This window comes from Prionailurus bengalensis, chromosome D2 (genome assembly GCF_016509475.1).
Source record: "Prionailurus bengalensis isolate Pbe53 chromosome D2, Fcat_Pben_1.1_paternal_pri, whole genome shotgun sequence".
In the NCBI taxonomy this organism is placed as follows: Eukaryota; Metazoa; Chordata; class Mammalia; order Carnivora; family Felidae; genus Prionailurus; species Prionailurus bengalensis.
In genome coordinates this window covers 81,086,833-81,106,189 of record NC_057351.1, presented here as the reverse complement: position 1 = coordinate 81,106,189, position 19,357 = coordinate 81,086,833, and the positions used below count along the sequence as shown (strand labels likewise).

Genomic DNA, 19,357 nt, shown 5'->3' with positions numbered 1-19,357 from the left:
AAGAAAAGGTAACGAGAAAGGCCCTGACCCGGGAACCGGCATGGCCTGGAAAGAGCGAACAAAGGACAGCGGTGTGACAGGTGGTCCAGAAGGCATCCGGGGCAGACCTGGGGGCCCAGCCGCCATCTCCAAACCCAGCAGCCGGACGGAACCTCCTCTCAGATTCTCTTGATTCCATCTCTACATTTCAGAGTTTTAAAATATACCATTAGGATGTTACAGAGGCCGAAGAAGCTCTCAAAGGTATAGGAGGTTTAATTTCAAAGTTGGTGCTAACACTTACCTTCCAAAAATTGTAATTCGCAAAAGCACAAATTCGTGCTTCTGTAATTCGCAAAAGTCGTGCAGATGGTGTGACTCGTTCTTTTCTTTCATTTGAAAATGAGTCCTTTTAAAATAGGGGTAGAATCAAGCCTCTCTGTTTTTATTTACTTTTTTAAGACAGAGGCGCACAAGCAGGGGAGGGGCAGAGAGAGGGAGACAGAGGATCCAAAGCAGGCTCTGTGCTGACAGCAGAGAACCCGACGCGGGGCTCGAACTCACGAACCGTGAGATCATGACCTGAGCCTAAGTCAGACGCTTAACCAACTGAGCCACCCAGGCGCCCCAAAACAAGTCCTTTTAGAAATGATAGAAACCATTCCAGCTCATCAGGAAATCATAACAAAACGTTAAGCAATTTAACACTGCACCTACGTATAAATGATACCGTAAGCGTGCGTTTTGGGGTCTTCTTCCTCGATCGAGAACCTGAACCATTGCTCTTGAGGTCCCTGCCGTTTTGCTCTCTTTTCCAGATCCCAGTATAATTCAATGCTGTGATGAGTCACTCTGCCCACAACAGGTGGATGAGGCTTTGAGGATGGTGTGATTTCTAAAAAAAGAATGATACAGAATTTCAGGACTCCATTTCCGGAAGGACCAGAGATCCTCTGAGTGCGTTATAGCTGCTCAGAGATCAGACTGTTTTCCCACACATCAAGCACACGTGTGAGTATCTCCCCCCCACCCCGCCCCCCTGCCCTGCTTGGAGAACATCTGAAAAGCTTAAGCGACACAAAATTCAGGTGATGTTAGTGAGCTACCCCACACCTGAACGAGTAGATAGTACCGTTACCCATCAACACCATATTTCACTTATGGACCTTTCCACGATGATGGTTAACATACCAGACTAATTAGGTTGCTTTTGAGCGAATGAAACTCAGTATGCCGCTATAATCCATCGGTGAAATGGCCGGTTAACAGAGCCGATAGAAAAATATACCTGGTTCAAGAATCTGTAGCACAGATACAAAGGATTGGTATCTATTCTATACAAACAGCTCTTACAAACGAGCCAAAGGGAAAACCCAACCGCTAATAACGAACCAGGCAAAAGATGAGCTGTGCACCAAAAAAATGTCAAAAACAAACAGCCAGCGTAATGTCCAAACAGACATTCATATTCCCTACTGGCCACATGACAATGGTGTATAACTTTAGATCCAGTCAGACACTCAAGAAGACCTATCATAACTACTGGCGGTGACAATGCAGGGAGGGGACACTCTCACACATTGGTGGTTGAGAAATAGGAATTCTAGTCTTTTTAGGAAGCAGTATGGCAGCATGTATTAAAATTAAAAAGACATGTAAGCCTTCTCTCCAGCCATCCCACGCCTGCAGAAATCAAAGCACAGAGGGACACCTATTCAAGGGCATTAAGGGCTACAGTTTTTAGCAGCTTACAGCAAAAGAGAGACAGAGAGAGATGACCCATCACTAAGGGAACAAATAAATGATGACGTGTCCATAGCGTGGAATATAATATGGCCTTTACAAAAGGAGCTAGTTCTATACTACACGCCTTGAGACGATTTCCAGAAGGTATTCCCGAATGAGAAAGCAAGAGGCAGAGAAAAACACAGACTATCCCATTGCTACGAAAGATGACAAGGGGCCCAGCACACACCAGGTTGGCCAGGGCTTGGTGGTTGTGTTTCGTGTTAGCTTCACCCACTCGGGCGAGACTGTTAAATTCTTAGAGGGCTGGGTTCTTAAACTCCTTCTAAGACCTCTGCCCATCCTGCAGGGCCTTTCGGGCCTCCAAAGTATCACTGACTTCGCCCACTTGTTATTAAGAAAGGATTTTTGCTTCCCTTAAGCCAGTCCTGGGGTAGCTGGCCCACTACCGGCTCCGCAGACCCGGGGGGCCTCCTGGCAGCGTGGCCCTCGCTGAGGAAGGCAGGGCTGCCCTGGCCTTGCCTGCTTCCGGCCAGGAAGACAACACCACTTTCCTTTACTTCCCAGAGATACTCTCCGGGGCAGCCTGCAAGCTCACGTTTCTCGACTTCATTTTCCTAATATTTATTAAAAGCACGGCATGGTGGAATGGGATAAACCTGGGTTTAAATTCATGCTCTGAAACAGTCAAAAACACAGTGTTTTTGTGATGACTAAATAACACAGTAAGCAGTTCAAGAGGGGCACCTGGGTGGCTCAGTCGGTTAAGCATCCGACTTTGGCCCAGGTCATGATCTCACTGTTCGTGAGTTCGAGCCCCCCATCAGGCTCACTGCTGTCAGTGCGGAGCCCGCTTCAGACCCTCTGTCCCCCACGCCCTCTTCCCCTCCCCCGCTTGCTCGCTTACTCTCTCAAAAATAAACATTTTTTTAAAAAAGGGAAGTGGCTATATGAATTCCAGCGTACTTCGTACAATGAAATCCTACATGGCACCTGAAAGAAACTAGTGCTACATGTGACACACGTAAACCTCAGTGAGTGGAAAACACAAGCTTAAAGGACACACTACGTTGTACCGCTTATGTTAGTGTTTGGAACACAACACTAGATATTATTTATGAATACGCACATGTGCATAAAAGTTAAATACGTGGATGGGAAGAATGCCTACCACCTGGGTAGAGTTACCTCGAAGCTGGGGAAGGGACAGAGCTGTGATGGGGAGGAGACACTTACCTGTACATTTGTAGGGTTTCAGTTCTTTGAGAATCTAAGACATATTTGGCAAAATGCTTGCGTTTTAAACCTATATGGTATATGGGGGGGTACAATTTTCAATAACTTTGAAATATTTGCAATATTAAGAAGTATAAAACCGATAAACGTTACTCTTACGGGGCTCCGGGCTTCCTTAGAAAAATCTATGTCAATGTTAACATACTAACTAGTATGTTAGTATCTGTGGGGAAAGGAACACACACCCTCCACATGCCAGTCAATGGCCCTTCTGTATTAGCATCTCATTTAATCCCAGCAACAATGCCTGACATATCCTGAAGACTCACACCTGAGGTTAGGACACCATTGTTGAGTAACTCTTTTTTTTTTCTTTCCAGAACCTTCTAAAACCATCCAAAGACCAGGACTGACAGGCTGTTATGGATAACCCCCCAAATAAGTAGAAGCCACATAATACTTCTATTCCAAAGAAGCCCGGCTTAGAATCCCACTAAAAATCAAGATTTTTGGGTGAGAAACCCTAAATGAACACCAAATTTCGAAATGGAAAAAAACCAAATGGCTCGCCACAAATCGACAGGAGGAATAAAAAGAGAATATTCCCAGTTACGCAAGCGAATCGTTGACACAGGCAAATAACCAGAGACCTCCACCCGAGAGCTTAGCGCTGGCCACAGATGGTCAGACCTCTATCCCTGAGCTCGGCCCCAGGGCCACCAGACCTGGCAACATGTCCCCATCCGGCTACAGTCTCAGCACAGACAGGACCCCCTACTATTCGCCAGCCCTCCCCCTGATCTGGCTCAGCGGAAAAGGTGTGGTGTTTGGAAAAGTTGAGGGGCTGCCCCCCTTTTGGGGGTGGGGGGAGCGATCCAGACTTCACTGCCCCCACACGAATGCACGGCCGTCGTAGCAGCAACGGGCTGTGATAGAGACGCCACTTCACACCTGCTTTAGTTACCAGAACAGGGAAGATCCGTGCACCGACCAGTGGGGATATTCTACGTCTTCCTCGCTTAACAATAAAACTTTCCACGATGCAAATCTCAACCTGGGTAAGAGATGCTTTTGGCAGAAAGCGATTAATGCCAAACAGAACTCGGATGGTCAGGGTACGAATGAATGTTCTCGCCAGGTAAAACCTGAGGGTTTTTCAGGCGACCCAAAAATAAACAGCGGATGAGAGCAAGCTCGTTTTGGTCTTTGAACAACCTACAGTCATTTGACAAGTGACTTACAACATTATATATACTTACACATTTATACATATATATTAATATACATACTATGTAGTTTGTATTTTCTTTTTTTTTTTTAATTTTTTTTCAACGTTTTTTAATTTATTTTTGGGACAGAGAGAGACAGAGCATGAACGGGGGAGGGGCAGAGAGACAAGGAGACACAGAATCGGAAACAGGTTCCAGGCTCCGAGCCATCAGCCCAGAGCCCGACGCGGGGCTCGAACTCACGGACCGCGAGATCGTGACCTGGCTGAAGTCGGACGCTTAACCGACTGCGCCACCCAGGCGCCCCTGTATTTTCTCTTTGATAAAGACTCTGGTATTTTTGTCGTGACCTGATCATACACATATTTTAGGATGTTGGCTTTAGGATCCTAAAATATGTATACGAACACGTCACTAGCCCAAGTGCAAACCATCAGCATGCCAAGGGAACAGAGGCCTGGGTCAGCACTGAGCCTGCATGAGAACTGTCAGAAATGGCAAGTGACAGGCCTGGTGGCCGGGAGAACAGCAAAAATTATATAGTGCTCATTCTGTGCCAGGCACTCTCATAGATGCTTTCCACATACTTATCTGTTTAAACTTCACTACAGCTATACATGGTGCAAGGAATTTTAGTATTCTCATTATAAAGTATCTGAGCACAGGGGCGCCTGGGTGGCTCAGTTAAGCATCCGACTTTGGCTCAGGTCATGATCTCGCGGTTTGTGAGTTCGAGCCCCGCGTCGGGCTCTGTGCCCGCATCTCGGAGCCTGGAGCCTGCTTCGGATTCTGTGTCTCCCTGTCTCTCTGCCCCTCCCTCCCTCTCTCTCTTTCTCTCAAAAATAAATAAACATTTAAAAAAATTGTTTTTAAGTATCTGAGCACAGAGAAGTTAAAAAACTTGCCCACGTTCCCACAGTAGTAATCGGCAGAATCAGGCGGTCTGGCTCAGGAGTCCCTTACTTACTTAACTTTATTTATTTATTTTGAGAGACAGAGAGAATGCATACGGGGGAGGGGCAGAGAAAGTACCAAGCAGGATTGGAGCTGTCAGTGCAGAGCCTGATGTGAGGCTTGAATTCACGAGCTGTGAGATCATGACCTGAGCTGAAATCAAGAGGCTGCTTAATCGGCTGAGCCACCCGGGCACCCAAGGGTCCCTAGCTCTCAACCCTATACCATACTGCCACTTGGGAGCAGAGACATAAAATGTAGAGCTGGGTGAATAATCTATTCGTTAGAGCTACAGATTTCTTCAAACCATTCTTTTATTTTATGTTAACACCAGTGTAATTGACAAACAGCGTTCTATTAGTTTCAGGCGTACAACGTATTGGTTCAACAATTCCAGAGATCATTCAGGGCTCATCAGAAGTGTGCTCTCAGTCCCCTTCACCTATCTCACCCATCCCCCACCCACTTCCCCTCCGGTGACCACCATTTTGTTCTCTCTAGATAAGAGTCTATTTTGGGCGCGTCTGGGCAGCTCAGTCGGTTAGCTTCCGACTCAAGTTCAAGCCCCGCATCGGGCTCTGGGCTGATGGTGCCCAGCCTGCTTGGGATTCTCTCTCTGCCCCTCCCGCATCTCTCTCTCAAAATAAATAAATCAACTTTACAAAAAAGACCAGTGTGTTTGGGTCAAACCATTCTTTTTAAATAAGGTTTCACTTGTGAACCAACTTGAACCCCCAGGAAATTTCAAGATTAGTAAGAAGAGTGGACGAGGGCAGGCGACCATTGTCTCAACGCGGCGCAGGGAGGGCGCACGGAGGAGAAGTAGGCCCACCCCCTCGCGGCACCGGGGTCGGGAACTCGGTCCACGAAAAAGAACGTGGTCTAAGAAGAGCACAGGACCAGGAGTGGGCACCAAGACGAGAGAGAGGTTTGGCTGCGGTCCACCGTGACACCACACGTGTGGGAAGGAAGCCGGCCAGGGGCCTCTTTCCGTCCAGCACGAGATGTGGGGGTGGGGTGGGAGGAGGGCAGTAACAGGTGAAGAAGAGGTTATAGAACACGGGTTAAACAGTGAGACGACCCTATATGAATGCTCGTATCAGGGCAGGGTGCACACATCCTGCTGGAGAAACGTGCTGACCTGAGTTCACTACCAGTACGTGAACAAGTTCCTCTAGGTTTACATTTTGTCACCCCGCGCTTTACAGGGAACCGAGAATTGCACAGGGAGGGAAGCAGACCTAGGACCACAGGCCCGGCTCACTCTCCTCCAGGATTAACCCACCGGCGGTATGATAAGTAATCATCTTTCTGAAGGTGACTAAAATCAACATTTTTGAAAACCTCAAAAGCTCACCTGTTTGCGGTTTATTTAACCGGGATGTTCCTGTCCACATTTGTATTTCTCTTCTACCATAAGAAACACTACTTGGGGAACTGTTCTTTATAAATTTTCTAAAACGAACACACACACATTAAGAGACACAGGGTAGATGCTACTTTTTTATTATTTTAATTCCAGCATAGTTGGGATACAGTGTCAGATGCTACTTTTTATACAGAACTTTTAGGACTCTCTTTTTCCGGGGGCGCCTGGCGGGGGGCTCGGTTGGTGAAGCATCCAACTTCTCAGTTCCGGCTCAGGTCATGATCTCACAGTTTGTGAGTTCGAGCCCCACATCGGGCACTGCGCTGACAGCATAGAGCACGGTTGGGATTCTCTATCTCTGCCCCTCCCCTGCTCGCACTCTCTCTCAAAATAAGTAAACATTAAAAAAAAAAAAAAGAGAGAGAACTCTTTTTCCTGATTAAGAGTATCAGATCTTTTAGAAGGTTTTTTTGCTTGTTTAAGTCTGATAAAGAGTGTCAAACATTTTTAAAATTTTTTTAATATTTACTTTTGAGAGAGAGAGACAGAGACAGAGGTGAGCCCGGGAGGGGCAGAAAGAGAGGGAGACACAGAATCTGAAGCAGGCTCCAGGCTCCGAGCTGTCAGCACAGAGCCCAGTGTGGGGCTCGAACCCCCCGAACCATGAGATCATGACCTGAGCCAAAGCCGGACGCTTAACCAACTGAGCCACCCAGGCACCCGCCAGGGTCAAAATCTAACCGATCACGTAATCTCACGTCACAAGCTCAGGCTTAAACTTTAACTTTCCTAAAGATACCAACAAAGAAGGAAAGAAAAAACCCTACCTTCGACTTTGCGAGGTTCCCTTCAACAGCTGGTAGGTTCTTTCCATCATGGCAAACTTATCTCACCTGAGAAGCTTCCCGACAGGGAACAGGCTGGTGGTTGCCAGAGGTCATGGGGCGGAGGGGGGGGGGGGGGCGGTAAAGGGGAGGAGAGGACAAACTTGCAGCTAGAAGTCATGGAAATATAACGCACCACACCGCGACCCCAGGAAGCAAGACCGTGCTGCAACTTCCAAGTTGCTAAGAGTAGATCTTAAAAGTCCTCATCCCAGGAGGAAAAAAAAAATGATCTTTACCTACGTACGGGGACGGATGTTAACTAGACTCACTGTGGGGATCACAAATATTGAATCAGTATGTTGTACACCCGAAACTAATGTTATAGGTCAATTACACCTCGATGAAAAAACAAAAGAGGAAAAAAAAAAAGGTTTTCCGAAATATGAAAAGGGAAAAAAACAAGGCAGACCGCCAAAGGACAATTGTATGAGGATCTAGGTATGCGTCGTGTGCCATAAATGCTCTTCGTAAGAAAGTTCTTATGCAAATCTGACAAATAAAACAATTTTATGCCCCTCCTGCCATTTGTCAAGTAATAAATGATATGAACATAAAACATAGAGGCCTTCATATGCTGTCACCATTCAGTCCCTATGGTTACAATGATGGCATAAAATACGGCTCTCGAGCACACCAGAAATCCATTTTTAAAAGGTATCATTGACAAATTATAGGTTTTAACACAGAACACTGTCAAGTTTAAGTAAACCGCTGCACAGTATTAGGCCTTGGGATCCTAATTTTTTTAGATATGGGTTGTAACAATACAACACAACATGAGGCGCCTGGGTAGCTCAAGTGCTTTAGCGCCCGATTTCGGCTCAGGTCACGATCTCACGGTTCACGAGTTGGAGCCCCGCGTCAGACTCTGTGCTGACAGCTTGGAGCCTGGAGCCTGCTTCGGATGCTGTGTCTCCCTCTCTCTCTGCCCCTCCCCCCCTCAAGGTCTTTCTCCCTCTCTCTCAAAAATAAACATTTAAGGGGCGCCTGGGTGGCGCAGTCGGTTAAGCGTCCGACTTCAGCCAGGTCACGATCTTGCGGTCTGTGAGTTCGAGCCCCGCGTCAGGCTCTGGGCTGATGGCTCAGAGCCTGGAGCCTGTTTCCGATTCTGTGTCTCCCTCTCTCTCTGCCCCTCCCCCATTCATGCTCTGTCTCTCTCTGTCCCAAAAATAAATAAACGTTGAAAAAAAAAAAAAATTTAAAAAAAAATAAACATTTAAAAAAAGCTTTTAGTCATATAATGCGACAGAAATGTGCCAGCCCTACAAAAAGAAACTCACAAGATGAATTAGTAAAAACATCACATTATCTAGTATCCCAACGAGAGGCACACGGTAGTGTTTTAAAAGGTAGGGGGGGAGGGGGTGCACCTGGGTGGCTCAGTCAACCAAGCGTCTAGCTTCGGCTCAGGTCATGGTCTCGTGGGTCGTGAGTTGGAGCCCTGCATCAGGCTCTCTGCTGTCAGTGCGGAATCTACTTCGGATCCTCTCCCTGCCCCTCCCCCGGTTCGTGCTCTTACTCTCTCTCTCGAAAATAAATGAACATTAAAATGAATAAATAAAAGGCTGCAGAGAAAACCAGTGATCGGGGTCCATACTGGAATCGGCAAATTGTGATTAGTGGGATGGGCAGCAGAAAATGGTGGAGAAAACAGACAGGAGTATATTCACGGTAAATACAGAATACCATAAAAACGGAACGGTCATTTCCCTGTCCTTCCAAAGACACCTGCAAATTTACGGAGGTCAAGTTTCATTGACAAGGGACATCTGCAGCCTGGTCTCCGGTGGCAGATGGCTTGTAATGAAGATGACAGCACACTGAGGGGGACACTGTATAAAGAACGACTGTGGAGGCTGTCACCTCGAAGCAATTCATCATGGCTTGACCATATATTTATGGCAACCATGAATCAAAAACATATCCCAAATCAATACGACAAGGAGATCGTAATCATTTCTACACCCTGGATTTTGGAAGTTTCAAAAATGTGTGCCGTGACTACGTACCGAAGAAGGAATTTTCAATCAAATATCACCATAGCCACGTAGTGATGACTGTTTCTCCTTTAACTTAAAAATGAACTGTGACGGCCCAAATGAGCTTAGTTCTACCAAACTATCCTATTACTTTCATAAAATGGAATCTTACAAAACCCTAATAGATGAAAGGACCAGGGACAGAAGCAGAGAAATTTTAAAAATTATAACCACCAGCAAACACAGTTATGAAAATGTTCAAAAAGTTACTACTAATCAAAAAAGGGAAGGTTAAAAAAAGCAAAAACAGACCCATGGGTCCAGAGGACAAACTGCCGGCTGCCGGAGGCGAGGGGGTAGACGGGCCGAGTGGGTGAAGGGGAGAGATCCAGGCTTCCAGTTATGGAAAGGATAAGTCACAGGAATAAAAGGCACAGCAGAGGGAATATAGCCAATGACGCTGCAACGGCATTTGTGGTGACAGCTGGGAGCTACACTCCTGATGAGCACAGCATAATGTATCAACTTGTCCCATCACTAGGCTGTCCGCCCGCAACTAAGGTAACATTGTGGGTCAACGATACCTTCCATTAAAAAAAGAAGGGGGGGGGGAGATGTTACAATAACGAAGGTACCATTTTATTTATAAGATTTGACTTAAAAAAATGAAGTGTTAATACCCCTGCAGTCTTTAAGACTGTGATAAAATTGGTTTACTTACAGATCGTGGATGGTCCTGTAAACGATGCTTTCAGTAAAGCAATTTGGCCATATTCAACAAGGATTATAAAACACGCCCCCCCCCCGCCGTGACCCCTCTCCTAGAAACATGTGCAAAGAAAATAATCCAAAACCAAAAAATCAATTTGAAACCTCAAGTGTTTTTGTATCGTGTGTGCTTTTTGCTTTATGTTGTAAAAATATAATAAAAAAATACATTCAAACACATACAAGAGTGGAAAGAGAGCCCAGTGCCCTCGCACCTGGCACCCAGCTTCGTCAATTATCAGCACGACCGTGGCCGGTCTTATTTCGTGTGTGCTCCCACCTCTCTCCATCCCTGCCCTACACCTGGATTACTTAACAGCTACAATTTAATGAGCCCTCACTCTGTATCAGACCGTGTTCTAAGCAGTTTATAGATCGCATCTCATCTCCTGGATCGAGGATACTGCCTATTACTTATTCTTCATAACAACCCTTTGAAATCCTAGAATTTCCCCCAGTTTACAAATGGACTGTGGCTGGAGGTCACATAACTTGCCAGGAAGGGCATCCAGGAAGCAGCAGAGGCAGGCTTTGAACCCAGGCCACACGACACCAGAGCCATGCCCTTAACCTCTCTAGAACCATCTACTACCTCCCTACATTTTTTTAAATACTTTTTTCATGTTTATTTATTTTTGAGAGAGAGAGAGAGACAGAGCACAAGCAGGGGTGGGGTAGAGAGAGACGGGGGACCCAGAATCCGAAGCAGGCTCCAGGCTCTGAGCTGTCAGCACAGAGCCCGATGCGGGGCTTGAACCCACGAACCGCGAGATCATGACCTGAGCCGAAGTCGGACACTTAACCGACTGAGCCACCCAGGCGCCCCCTCCCTACATTTAAATATACACACACACACCCAAATGAGAACACAAAAACCAAGAGAATCACCTTAGCATCATCGATAGCCGTAAGAACCGCAAACATTATCTAAATGTTCAAGAATATGAAATGCGTTGTATACGCCGTGGTACATCATTTACATGCAAGAAAACTCAGCCACTAAAAAGCCACATGGGAGAATATGACTAATGTCAGTATGTTTGCTACGCTCAGGGAAGAATACAGATTTGCAAAGACAAGGATTTTCATGATATAAAATATACAGATACATATACAGAAAAACTTAGAAAAATGAAAGGCAACCAGAGCAGAATTACGGCTGATTTGGGGGGTAAGTTTTATTGTCGTTACAGCACTGAATGTGGGAAAAAAACACAAAATGCTATTGCACATTTTCACTTACTCTTAATGAAAACAAAATTCAGTTAAGATCAACTATCAGCCTCGATTCTCTGTCCGTGAGCTTACATGTATATGAAGAAACAAGCCTGATAAAAGTAAGCCAGTAAGTCAATGCAGATGCTTCACAGCCTGAGACATTTCAATTACACTCCGGCTCAATTTATTGACCATTTTAGAGCCCGGCACATTTTCTGGATTGCACTTACTTCTAAGGAATAAGTTTACTTTACATCCATTCATTCAGCATACTTGTGGGACACCTTCTACACCCCAATAGCACAAGCCTAGCCCTGACGGAGGGGGGAGGACGCTGAGAGGAGGGACGCCAAGCACACACAAACCATAGGTGGCAGGTGCATCTGGGGGGTGGGGGAGAGGCAGTAAAATGCTCTCGAGTGAGGTGTGAAGGGTCGGGGTGGGGGGGGAATAGAGCAGAGCCTGTGGGCAGAGAAGACACCATGTACTAAGAGAAAATAATGTAGGGGCACCTGGGTGGCCCCGTCGGTTAAGTGTGTGACTCTTGGCTTCGGCTCAGGTCATGATGTCATGGTTCGTGAGTTCAAGCCCCACACTGGGCTCTGTGCCGACAGTGCAGAGCCTGCTTGAGATTCTCTCTCTGCCCCTCCCCTGCTCGCGGTCTCAAAAAAAAAAAAAAAGATCAATAATACGAAATGCAAACTGCTTAAAGCTGCTTCTCTCCACTTTGCTCATAAGCTTTCAGAGGGCAAAAGAGAAACCAAACAAAAATCAAAACTAAACAACGAGGGGCGCCTGGGTGGCGCAGTCGGTTAAGCGTCCGACTTCAGCCAGGTCACGATCTCGCGGTCCGTGAGTTCGAGCCCCGCGTCGGGCTCTGGGCTGATGGCTCGGAGCCTGGAGCCTGCTTCCGATTCTGTGTCTCCCTCTCTCTCTGCCCCTCCCCCGTTCATGCTCTGTCTCTCTGTCCCAAAAATAAAATAATCGTTGAAAAAAAAATTAAAAAAAAAAAAAAAAAACTAAACAATGAGACCTCCCAGAGTAAGAATCAGGAACCACGGCTTCGCGTCCCGGCTCCACCACAGGTGTCCCTCCTCAGGAGAAGGGGGCTAGAGACGGATGCCCACCTGCCTCCCTCTCGGGTTTCCTACGAAGAGAAAAACAACATGAAATACCGAAAAGTGATTGAAAATGTAGAAGGGGCTTCCACATGAGACAGAGGGAATGCTTCTGAAAACGTTCACTTACTTTGTACTTTTTGCTAAGTGGAAACCTTGCTTGGATCCCAGATGGGTCACAAGTAATAGACTAAATAGGAGAACTATTTCTTTGGCCTGATATGATGACTACGGTTTACTGCAGGCTTGCTCTGCGCCAGGCACTGAACCAGACGCCCGAGCTACGGTGGGTCTAAACGTCACCACGACCCGATGCTCCCTCTGCACAGGTGAGGAACAGAGAGGAAAAGACAGGATCTAAGAGGTAAAGCAGCTTATTGAAAGCCACGAACCTGGGATCTGGGGAGGAGTCTCAGCCCAGGTCTCTAACTCCGAAGTCTGTGCTCCTCCCCATGTGCGGGACCGTGTGGCGCTCCAGAGCTTTCCGGTGGAGACGAATAATGAATCCTTCCTTGTAAAATCACAGTCTTCCCAAACCCAGTATGAGAAGTCAACTTGCTGTTTACGTTCTTTGGGCGCAGAGCATGCCCCTGAAGTCTCAGATACATTTAGAGTGCGATGGCAGGATATTTTTCAAATGGCGGGATATTTTAATAGTAGCAGTAGAAAAATCATTCCCACGCATCTGCTTAGCTTACGTGCTTTCAGAGAGCAGGCGTAGAATGCCAATGAAGTCTATCTACCCCCCGCCCCCCGACAAACAGAGAGAGCAATTAAAAGATTTCACAGCAATCGAATTTCTGAAAATTGGAAATTGAAATCTGCTGATTGCAGACGAGGGAAATGGGAAAGGGATTTCTACCTCGGGACGTTATTCTGACAAATGCAAGGAACAGTGACCGTTATTGTAATTAATGCCTGATGTGTGATTCTGGTTCTTCAGATCACCAGTTTCTTGGCTCCCACCGGGTGCCCATGGCCAAGATTCACAATCAGACACTTCACTGTAAACGGTAACTAAGTCTGTTCACTGTTCAGCAAACAAAATTCAGAAGCAGCTGCTGCCATGGGTGTCCTTCCAAAGAGTCTCTCTCCTCCGATGTGTAAGCAACAGCTTGAAATAGATTTCCTTCCCCTCCCTTCACTTGTTACAAATGTACAGCTTTGATCTCAGCTTGAAGGCAAATAAATTTCTTGCATCCTCTTGGCCAGCCTCCAGCGTAGCTTCTCCCTTCTACCCTCGCCAGCTCCCTTCCTCAACATCTTTCCTTCTTCACACACCCCACCCCACCCCGACTCTTCCCTTAAATTTCAAAAAAAAATGCTTAGAAGATCTTGACTTGAAATTATCCTTCAACCACAAGCTTTTGCTTTCATTCGCACCATCTTACTAGAGTATGTAAATGTAGATCCCCTTTCTAAACAGAGATTACAAAATTAACCCTGCCAATGAAAACTAGTACGTGTAAGCATTCAAGCATAACCTCAATTCAAAGGCAAAATAGGGGCGCCTGCGTGGCTCAGTGGGTTAAGCATCTGACGCTTGATCTCTGCTCGGGTCATGATCTCACGGTTTGTGAGCTGGAGCCCTGCACTGGGCTCTGCACTGATAACACAGAGCCTGCTTAGGACTCTCTCTCACTGCCCCTCCCCTGCTTGTGTGTTCTCTCTAAATAAATAAGCAGACTTTTAAAATATAAATAAAGGAGCGCCTGAGTGGCTCAGCTGGGTGAGTGTCCCACTTCCGCTCGGGTCATGAGCTCCGGGTTCGGGAGTTCGAGCCCCACATCCGGCTTGCTGCTATCAGCCTGTCAGTGCAAAGCCCACTTCAGATCCTCTGTCCCCCCTCTCTCACTCTGCCCCTCCCCACCTGCACTCTCTCTTTAAATAAACATTTAAAAAAAATTAATAGATAAAACATTTTTTTAAGAATGAATTTTTTTTAATGTTTATTTTTGAGAGAGAGACAGAGCATGGGCAGGGGAGGGGCAGAGAGAAAGGGAGACACAGAATCCGAAGCAGGCTCCAGGCTCTGAGCTGTCAGCACAGAGTCCGACTCGGGGCTCGAACCCATAGACCTCGACAGGATCATGACCCGGGTTGAAGTCAGACACTTAATCGACTGAACTACCCAGGTGCCCCAATAAAACATTTTTTTAAAGGCAAAGTAACATCCAGTCAAATGAGTTTTATAAAGTATGCCATACTGCCTTCAAAACAACAAAAAGAAAAAGATAGTTATTCAGATATTGGAAATTTTTGAAAAGAATTCTCTGGATTAAGCACATTTTTTCCAAAAATGGTGATAGCATTTCTTTCTGATATAAAAGCAATACTTACTCATTGTTTAAAAAAAAAGCAATACGGAAATATTGAAAAAGGAAATAAAATTATTCCTATCATCTCCTCCCCACAGATGACCACTAGCAATTCAAAGATTTCTTTAGTATGGATATATAAGATTTTAAAACATTTACTCTTTTGCATGTTTTCCCAGCACCATTTGTTGAAGAGACTCTCTCTTTCCCAAAGGTTAGTCTTTCCTTCTTGGTCAAAGACCATATAATTGGGAGTTTATTGCTGGGTTTATCTATTCTGTTTCTATTCTGTTCTATTGACCTACGTGTCTATAGTATTATACTGTTTTGATGACTACAGCTTTGTTTAGATAGATAGATAGATAGATAGATAGATAGATAGATAGATATGGTATAGATATATATAGATATATATATAGTCTGGAATTGTGATGCCTCCAGTTTTTTTATTTTTTATTTTTTATTTTTGAGACAGAGAGACAGAGAGAGAGAGAGAGACAGAGCATGAGAGGGGGAGGGGCAGAGAGAGAGGGAGACACGGAATCCAAAGCAGGCTCCAGGCTCTGAGCTGTAAGCACAGAGCCCAACGCGGGGCTCGAACTCACGAACTGATCATGACCTGAGCTGAAGTCGGACACTCAACCAACTGGAGCCACCCAGGTGCCCCTGGTTTTTCAAGATTGCTTTGGCTATTCGGTAAAACGACGAAATGCCCAGAATGACAAACAATAAAAGATCCTGAGGCTTCCAAGTGTTGGCGAGGATGCAGAACTGTCGCTCCTACATTACTGGTGGAAATCTAAAACCGTACGATCACCTTGTGTAACTGTTCAGCAATTTCTGATCAAGTGAAATACAGAAACTACACAATGAAATGCCGGTTCCACCCTTAGGTATCTATCCAAAGAGAATGAAACTTCTGTCCACACACAGATGTGTACATGAACGTGCAGGGAACCCTTATTCACAACCAACAAAACGGAAAAACATACCAAATACCAACCAGTGGGTAAATGGAGACACTGTGATAGGTCCATACAATGAAATATCACTCAGCAATAAAAGGGAATAGTTAATTCATAAGAGCCCCCGAATAGTTATTGTACTATCGATACACGCAGTAGCCGATGAAACTCAACACCATTATTCTGAGTCAAAGAACCCGGATGTATGTGTTCATATTGAGTGAAGTTCTATTGAATATGAAGTTCTAGGAGAGGCAAAGACCTACAGTGACAGTATTCAGATCAGTGATGGCCTAGAAACGTGCCTGCAAGAAAACACAGGCACCTGGGGGGATTTTCTGGTGACAGAAATGCTCTAGAGGTTTTGGTTTGTTTTTTTTTAATATAATGTATTGTCAAATTGGCTTCTAGATCTTGACTGATGTGGTGGTTACACATGTGAGTACATTTGTTGAAACACACCTAACTGTATACTTACTGTATTACATATATACTACATCTCAGTAAAGTTGATATTTAAAAAAATATATATGGTATGTAAGGTGATCCTAAGTGCTAAGGAAGAAAATAAAGCTAAGGATTGGGGTTGCCAAGGAAGATTCCACTGAGGATGTGACTTTTGAGCAAGGATCAAGAACCCAGAGGGCTGAGAGCAGAGTCGTGGAAACATCTGGAAGAAGGGTGCTCCAGTCTGCAGGCATAACGAATGCAAAACCTTTCGGTCAGGAGCAAGCCCAGCCTGCTTCCTCACCTGCAAGGAGGCCAGTCTGTTACAGGATCATAGGCAAGAATAAGAGGCATGAGGGGAGAGAAGTCGGTGCGGGTGAGGGGGTCGACAGGAGAGAGGATCTCCAGGGTCTTTGGGTCACTGCAAAACCTTTGACTTTTGTTCTGCATGAGATGGGAAGTGACTCAAGAGTTCTGAGTATAGGCGCGACACAATCTGATCTATGTTTTCACAGGATCCCTCTGGCTACCATATTGGAAACAGACCAATGTGGGGTAAGGGAAGGAGCAGGGAGACCCGTCAGGAGACAATTGCAGAAATCCAGGTGGGGCTGTGATGGAGGTGAGCGCCAGGGAGGTAAGGGGCCGGTCATGAAGCAAGAAAACCCACGTGACTCTCCGAAGGACCCTCCACTCCACCATCATTGCAGCTAGGATGGGACACACCCTTTGAGGCACTGCTGGCCTCACCAGAGGTAGAATTATCCAGAGACAGCCCCCTGCTTCGCCCCAGCCCAATTTAAAAAGAACGTAAAATTGGCACAGGGCTCAGATCTATCAGGAACCAACAGGAACAGAGACCTGTGCTTCACTGTCCCAAAGCCAACATAGAAATATCCAGGAATCAGGAAGGAAGGAACCTACAGAGGCAGAGAAGCAGGGAGTCCGAGCACTGGGCAGAACCCGAGTCGGCCTCATCTGCAGCCAGCGGCGCATGAAGTCGCCACCAGGCCAGAGGAATACAGCCACCGTATGCTGGGGCACTGGACTCAGCGAGAAGCAAGAAAGCAGCGGTGGGGCCGGACTCTCCAGCTCTAAAGGAGTCTCTCCAGGGGATCCCAAGGGGCCCTGGTTCCTTTTAGCCCCTCAACTATGTTGAGGGCAGAAGCAAATGCTCTCTGAAGGAAAGACTCCCCAAGTTATTAGCCGTGCAGTTTAAGATCCAACAAAGATCAGCAAACTCGAAGGCAAGCCACCACCCAGGGGGGGGATATGGACCCTCGCAGTAGGCACGCCTATTTCATTCTGAGGTTTTGACTTGGGGGGTGGGGGGGGCCGTCACTGACCCCAGGGAGACGGTCCCTCCCAGGACACCTTTCATATGAAAACTAGCCATCCCAGAACACACACTTCCTCCCTCCTCCTCTAGACTCTTAACCTCTAGGCCAATATCCACCTGTCCGAACCACCTGTCAGATACCAGCCACCCAGGGTCAGCCCCTACGCCCCAGAGTCCATGCAAATTCTTCAAAGCAGCCATCTTAACCCATTGGTTCTGCCTTGTCTTGCCTCCTCCACAGAGACCACAATAAAGGCTCTTTCCCAGGGTCCTCCTCACTCCCTCTGCCTCCTGACTGACCTGGCACTTCCCTGTGTGCCCCCACCTATAATTAAAAATACCCTGGGGCACCTCGGTGTCTCAGTCAGTTAAGTGTCCAACTTCAGCTCAGGTCACGATCTCACAGTTCGTGGGTTCGAGCCCTGCATCGGGCTCTGGGCTGACAGCTCTGAGCCTGGAGCCTGCTTTGGATTCTGTGTCTCCCTCTCTCTCTGCCCCTCCCCTGCTTGCACTCTGTCTGTCTCTCAAAAATAAATAAACATTAAAAAAAATGAAGGCACAAGATCCAACATGGCAGAGAACTGGGGGGGGGGGGGGGCAAAGTTCCCTCGTCCCTCAAACACAGCAGTGTTGAGACCAAAGGACTTTGAATTCCAAGAGTCCAGTCTGCAGAGCGACAAAGACATCTCCAGGGGCTCACAGGGAGAACCTGGTGAGCCATAAGTGCATACTTCTGAACTGGGAGAGAGAAACTGAGCTTCATAGGCATGGATGGGAGGGATCCCCTTCTGCAGAGACAAAGGGAAGAAAAAGAGAGGGAAGCATAGGACTGTATCTGGACAAGGGAAAAACCCCGGACCGGGATGGACAAAGATCCCATCTCTAACTGTGGGGCTTTCTCTGGACCGGGCCAGCTACCCAGTTCGGGTACCTGCGGAGGAGGGGCGTAACTTGTTCAGAGGCACAGTCCCCAGTGGGAGAGGGCAGTCCCCTCCCTGGAGTGCTGTGGGAAGAAGGTATATAACCGTTCAAAGGACAAAGACTGCCTGCACCCGCCAACCAGAGGCCACGTATCTGTGGCACGGAGTGGCACTTCCCCGGAACCGGGGTGCATGGAGCGGGACCCTTTAAGGCATCCGGGTTTAAATCCCAGCTGAGCGCCAGGAGGGCACAGGAGTCAGTGGAGCAGGACAAACCGCCTCCTTTGCCCCCGCGGCACTGAGAGGACGGCCTGAACAGAGTGGTTTGGGACACCCAGTCCGTGGAGGAGAGACTGGGGTGTCCCCATTTTAATCCCCATCACCAACAAGGGGGGACTTCAGAGAACCGACAGCAGGGCCCACAGCAGAGGCGGGCCCCGCCCACACCAAACCACACCCCTGGGCACCTGCTAACTGCGTATCTACAGGAGCGGAATTGATGCTGACAAACCAGAGGCCCCTCCACCAGACCAGCGCCGCCGCATTGCCCGATTTAATTCTCAGACAATTCTTATTATGTGTATGTATTCTCCCTTCCTTTTCTTCTTCTTATCTCTTCCCTCCTCTAGCCTGGTTACTCTGGCTGTTGGTTTGTGTAAGCAGACATATTTAATCTATTCTCTTTATACCTGTTCTAGATCTCCTTTATTTTCCCTTCTCTCTGTCTCTCTCTGGATGAAGTCCTGTAGTGTCTCTGCCTGGTCAATTTTCTTTTCGTTTTCCCCTGCCCCTGTCATTTCTCTTTTTGTTTGGGATAAGGCCTCTTCCATCAACAACACCCCACCCTGTTATTTTGCCGCAGCTGGTGTTTTGGGGGTTTTTTTC

General features: G+C 46.9%; 1 protein-coding gene across 2 annotated transcripts in view; it reads right to left on the bottom strand.

Moving 5' to 3' along the window:
* FANK1 (fibronectin type III and ankyrin repeat domains 1) overlaps positions 1-19,357 on the bottom strand; it is a 104,114-nt gene that overhangs the window by 25,252 nt on the left and 59,505 nt on the right. Inside the window, exon 2 of one of the 2 annotated variants that reach the window (XM_043597838.1) lies at positions 697-874. In XM_043597838.1, the coding sequence (XP_043453773.1) occupies positions 697-874 (178 nt within the window). Of the gene's footprint in view, positions 1-696; positions 875-19,357 lie in introns of those variants that run through there. The other variant, XM_043597839.1, reaches the window with a different exon arrangement.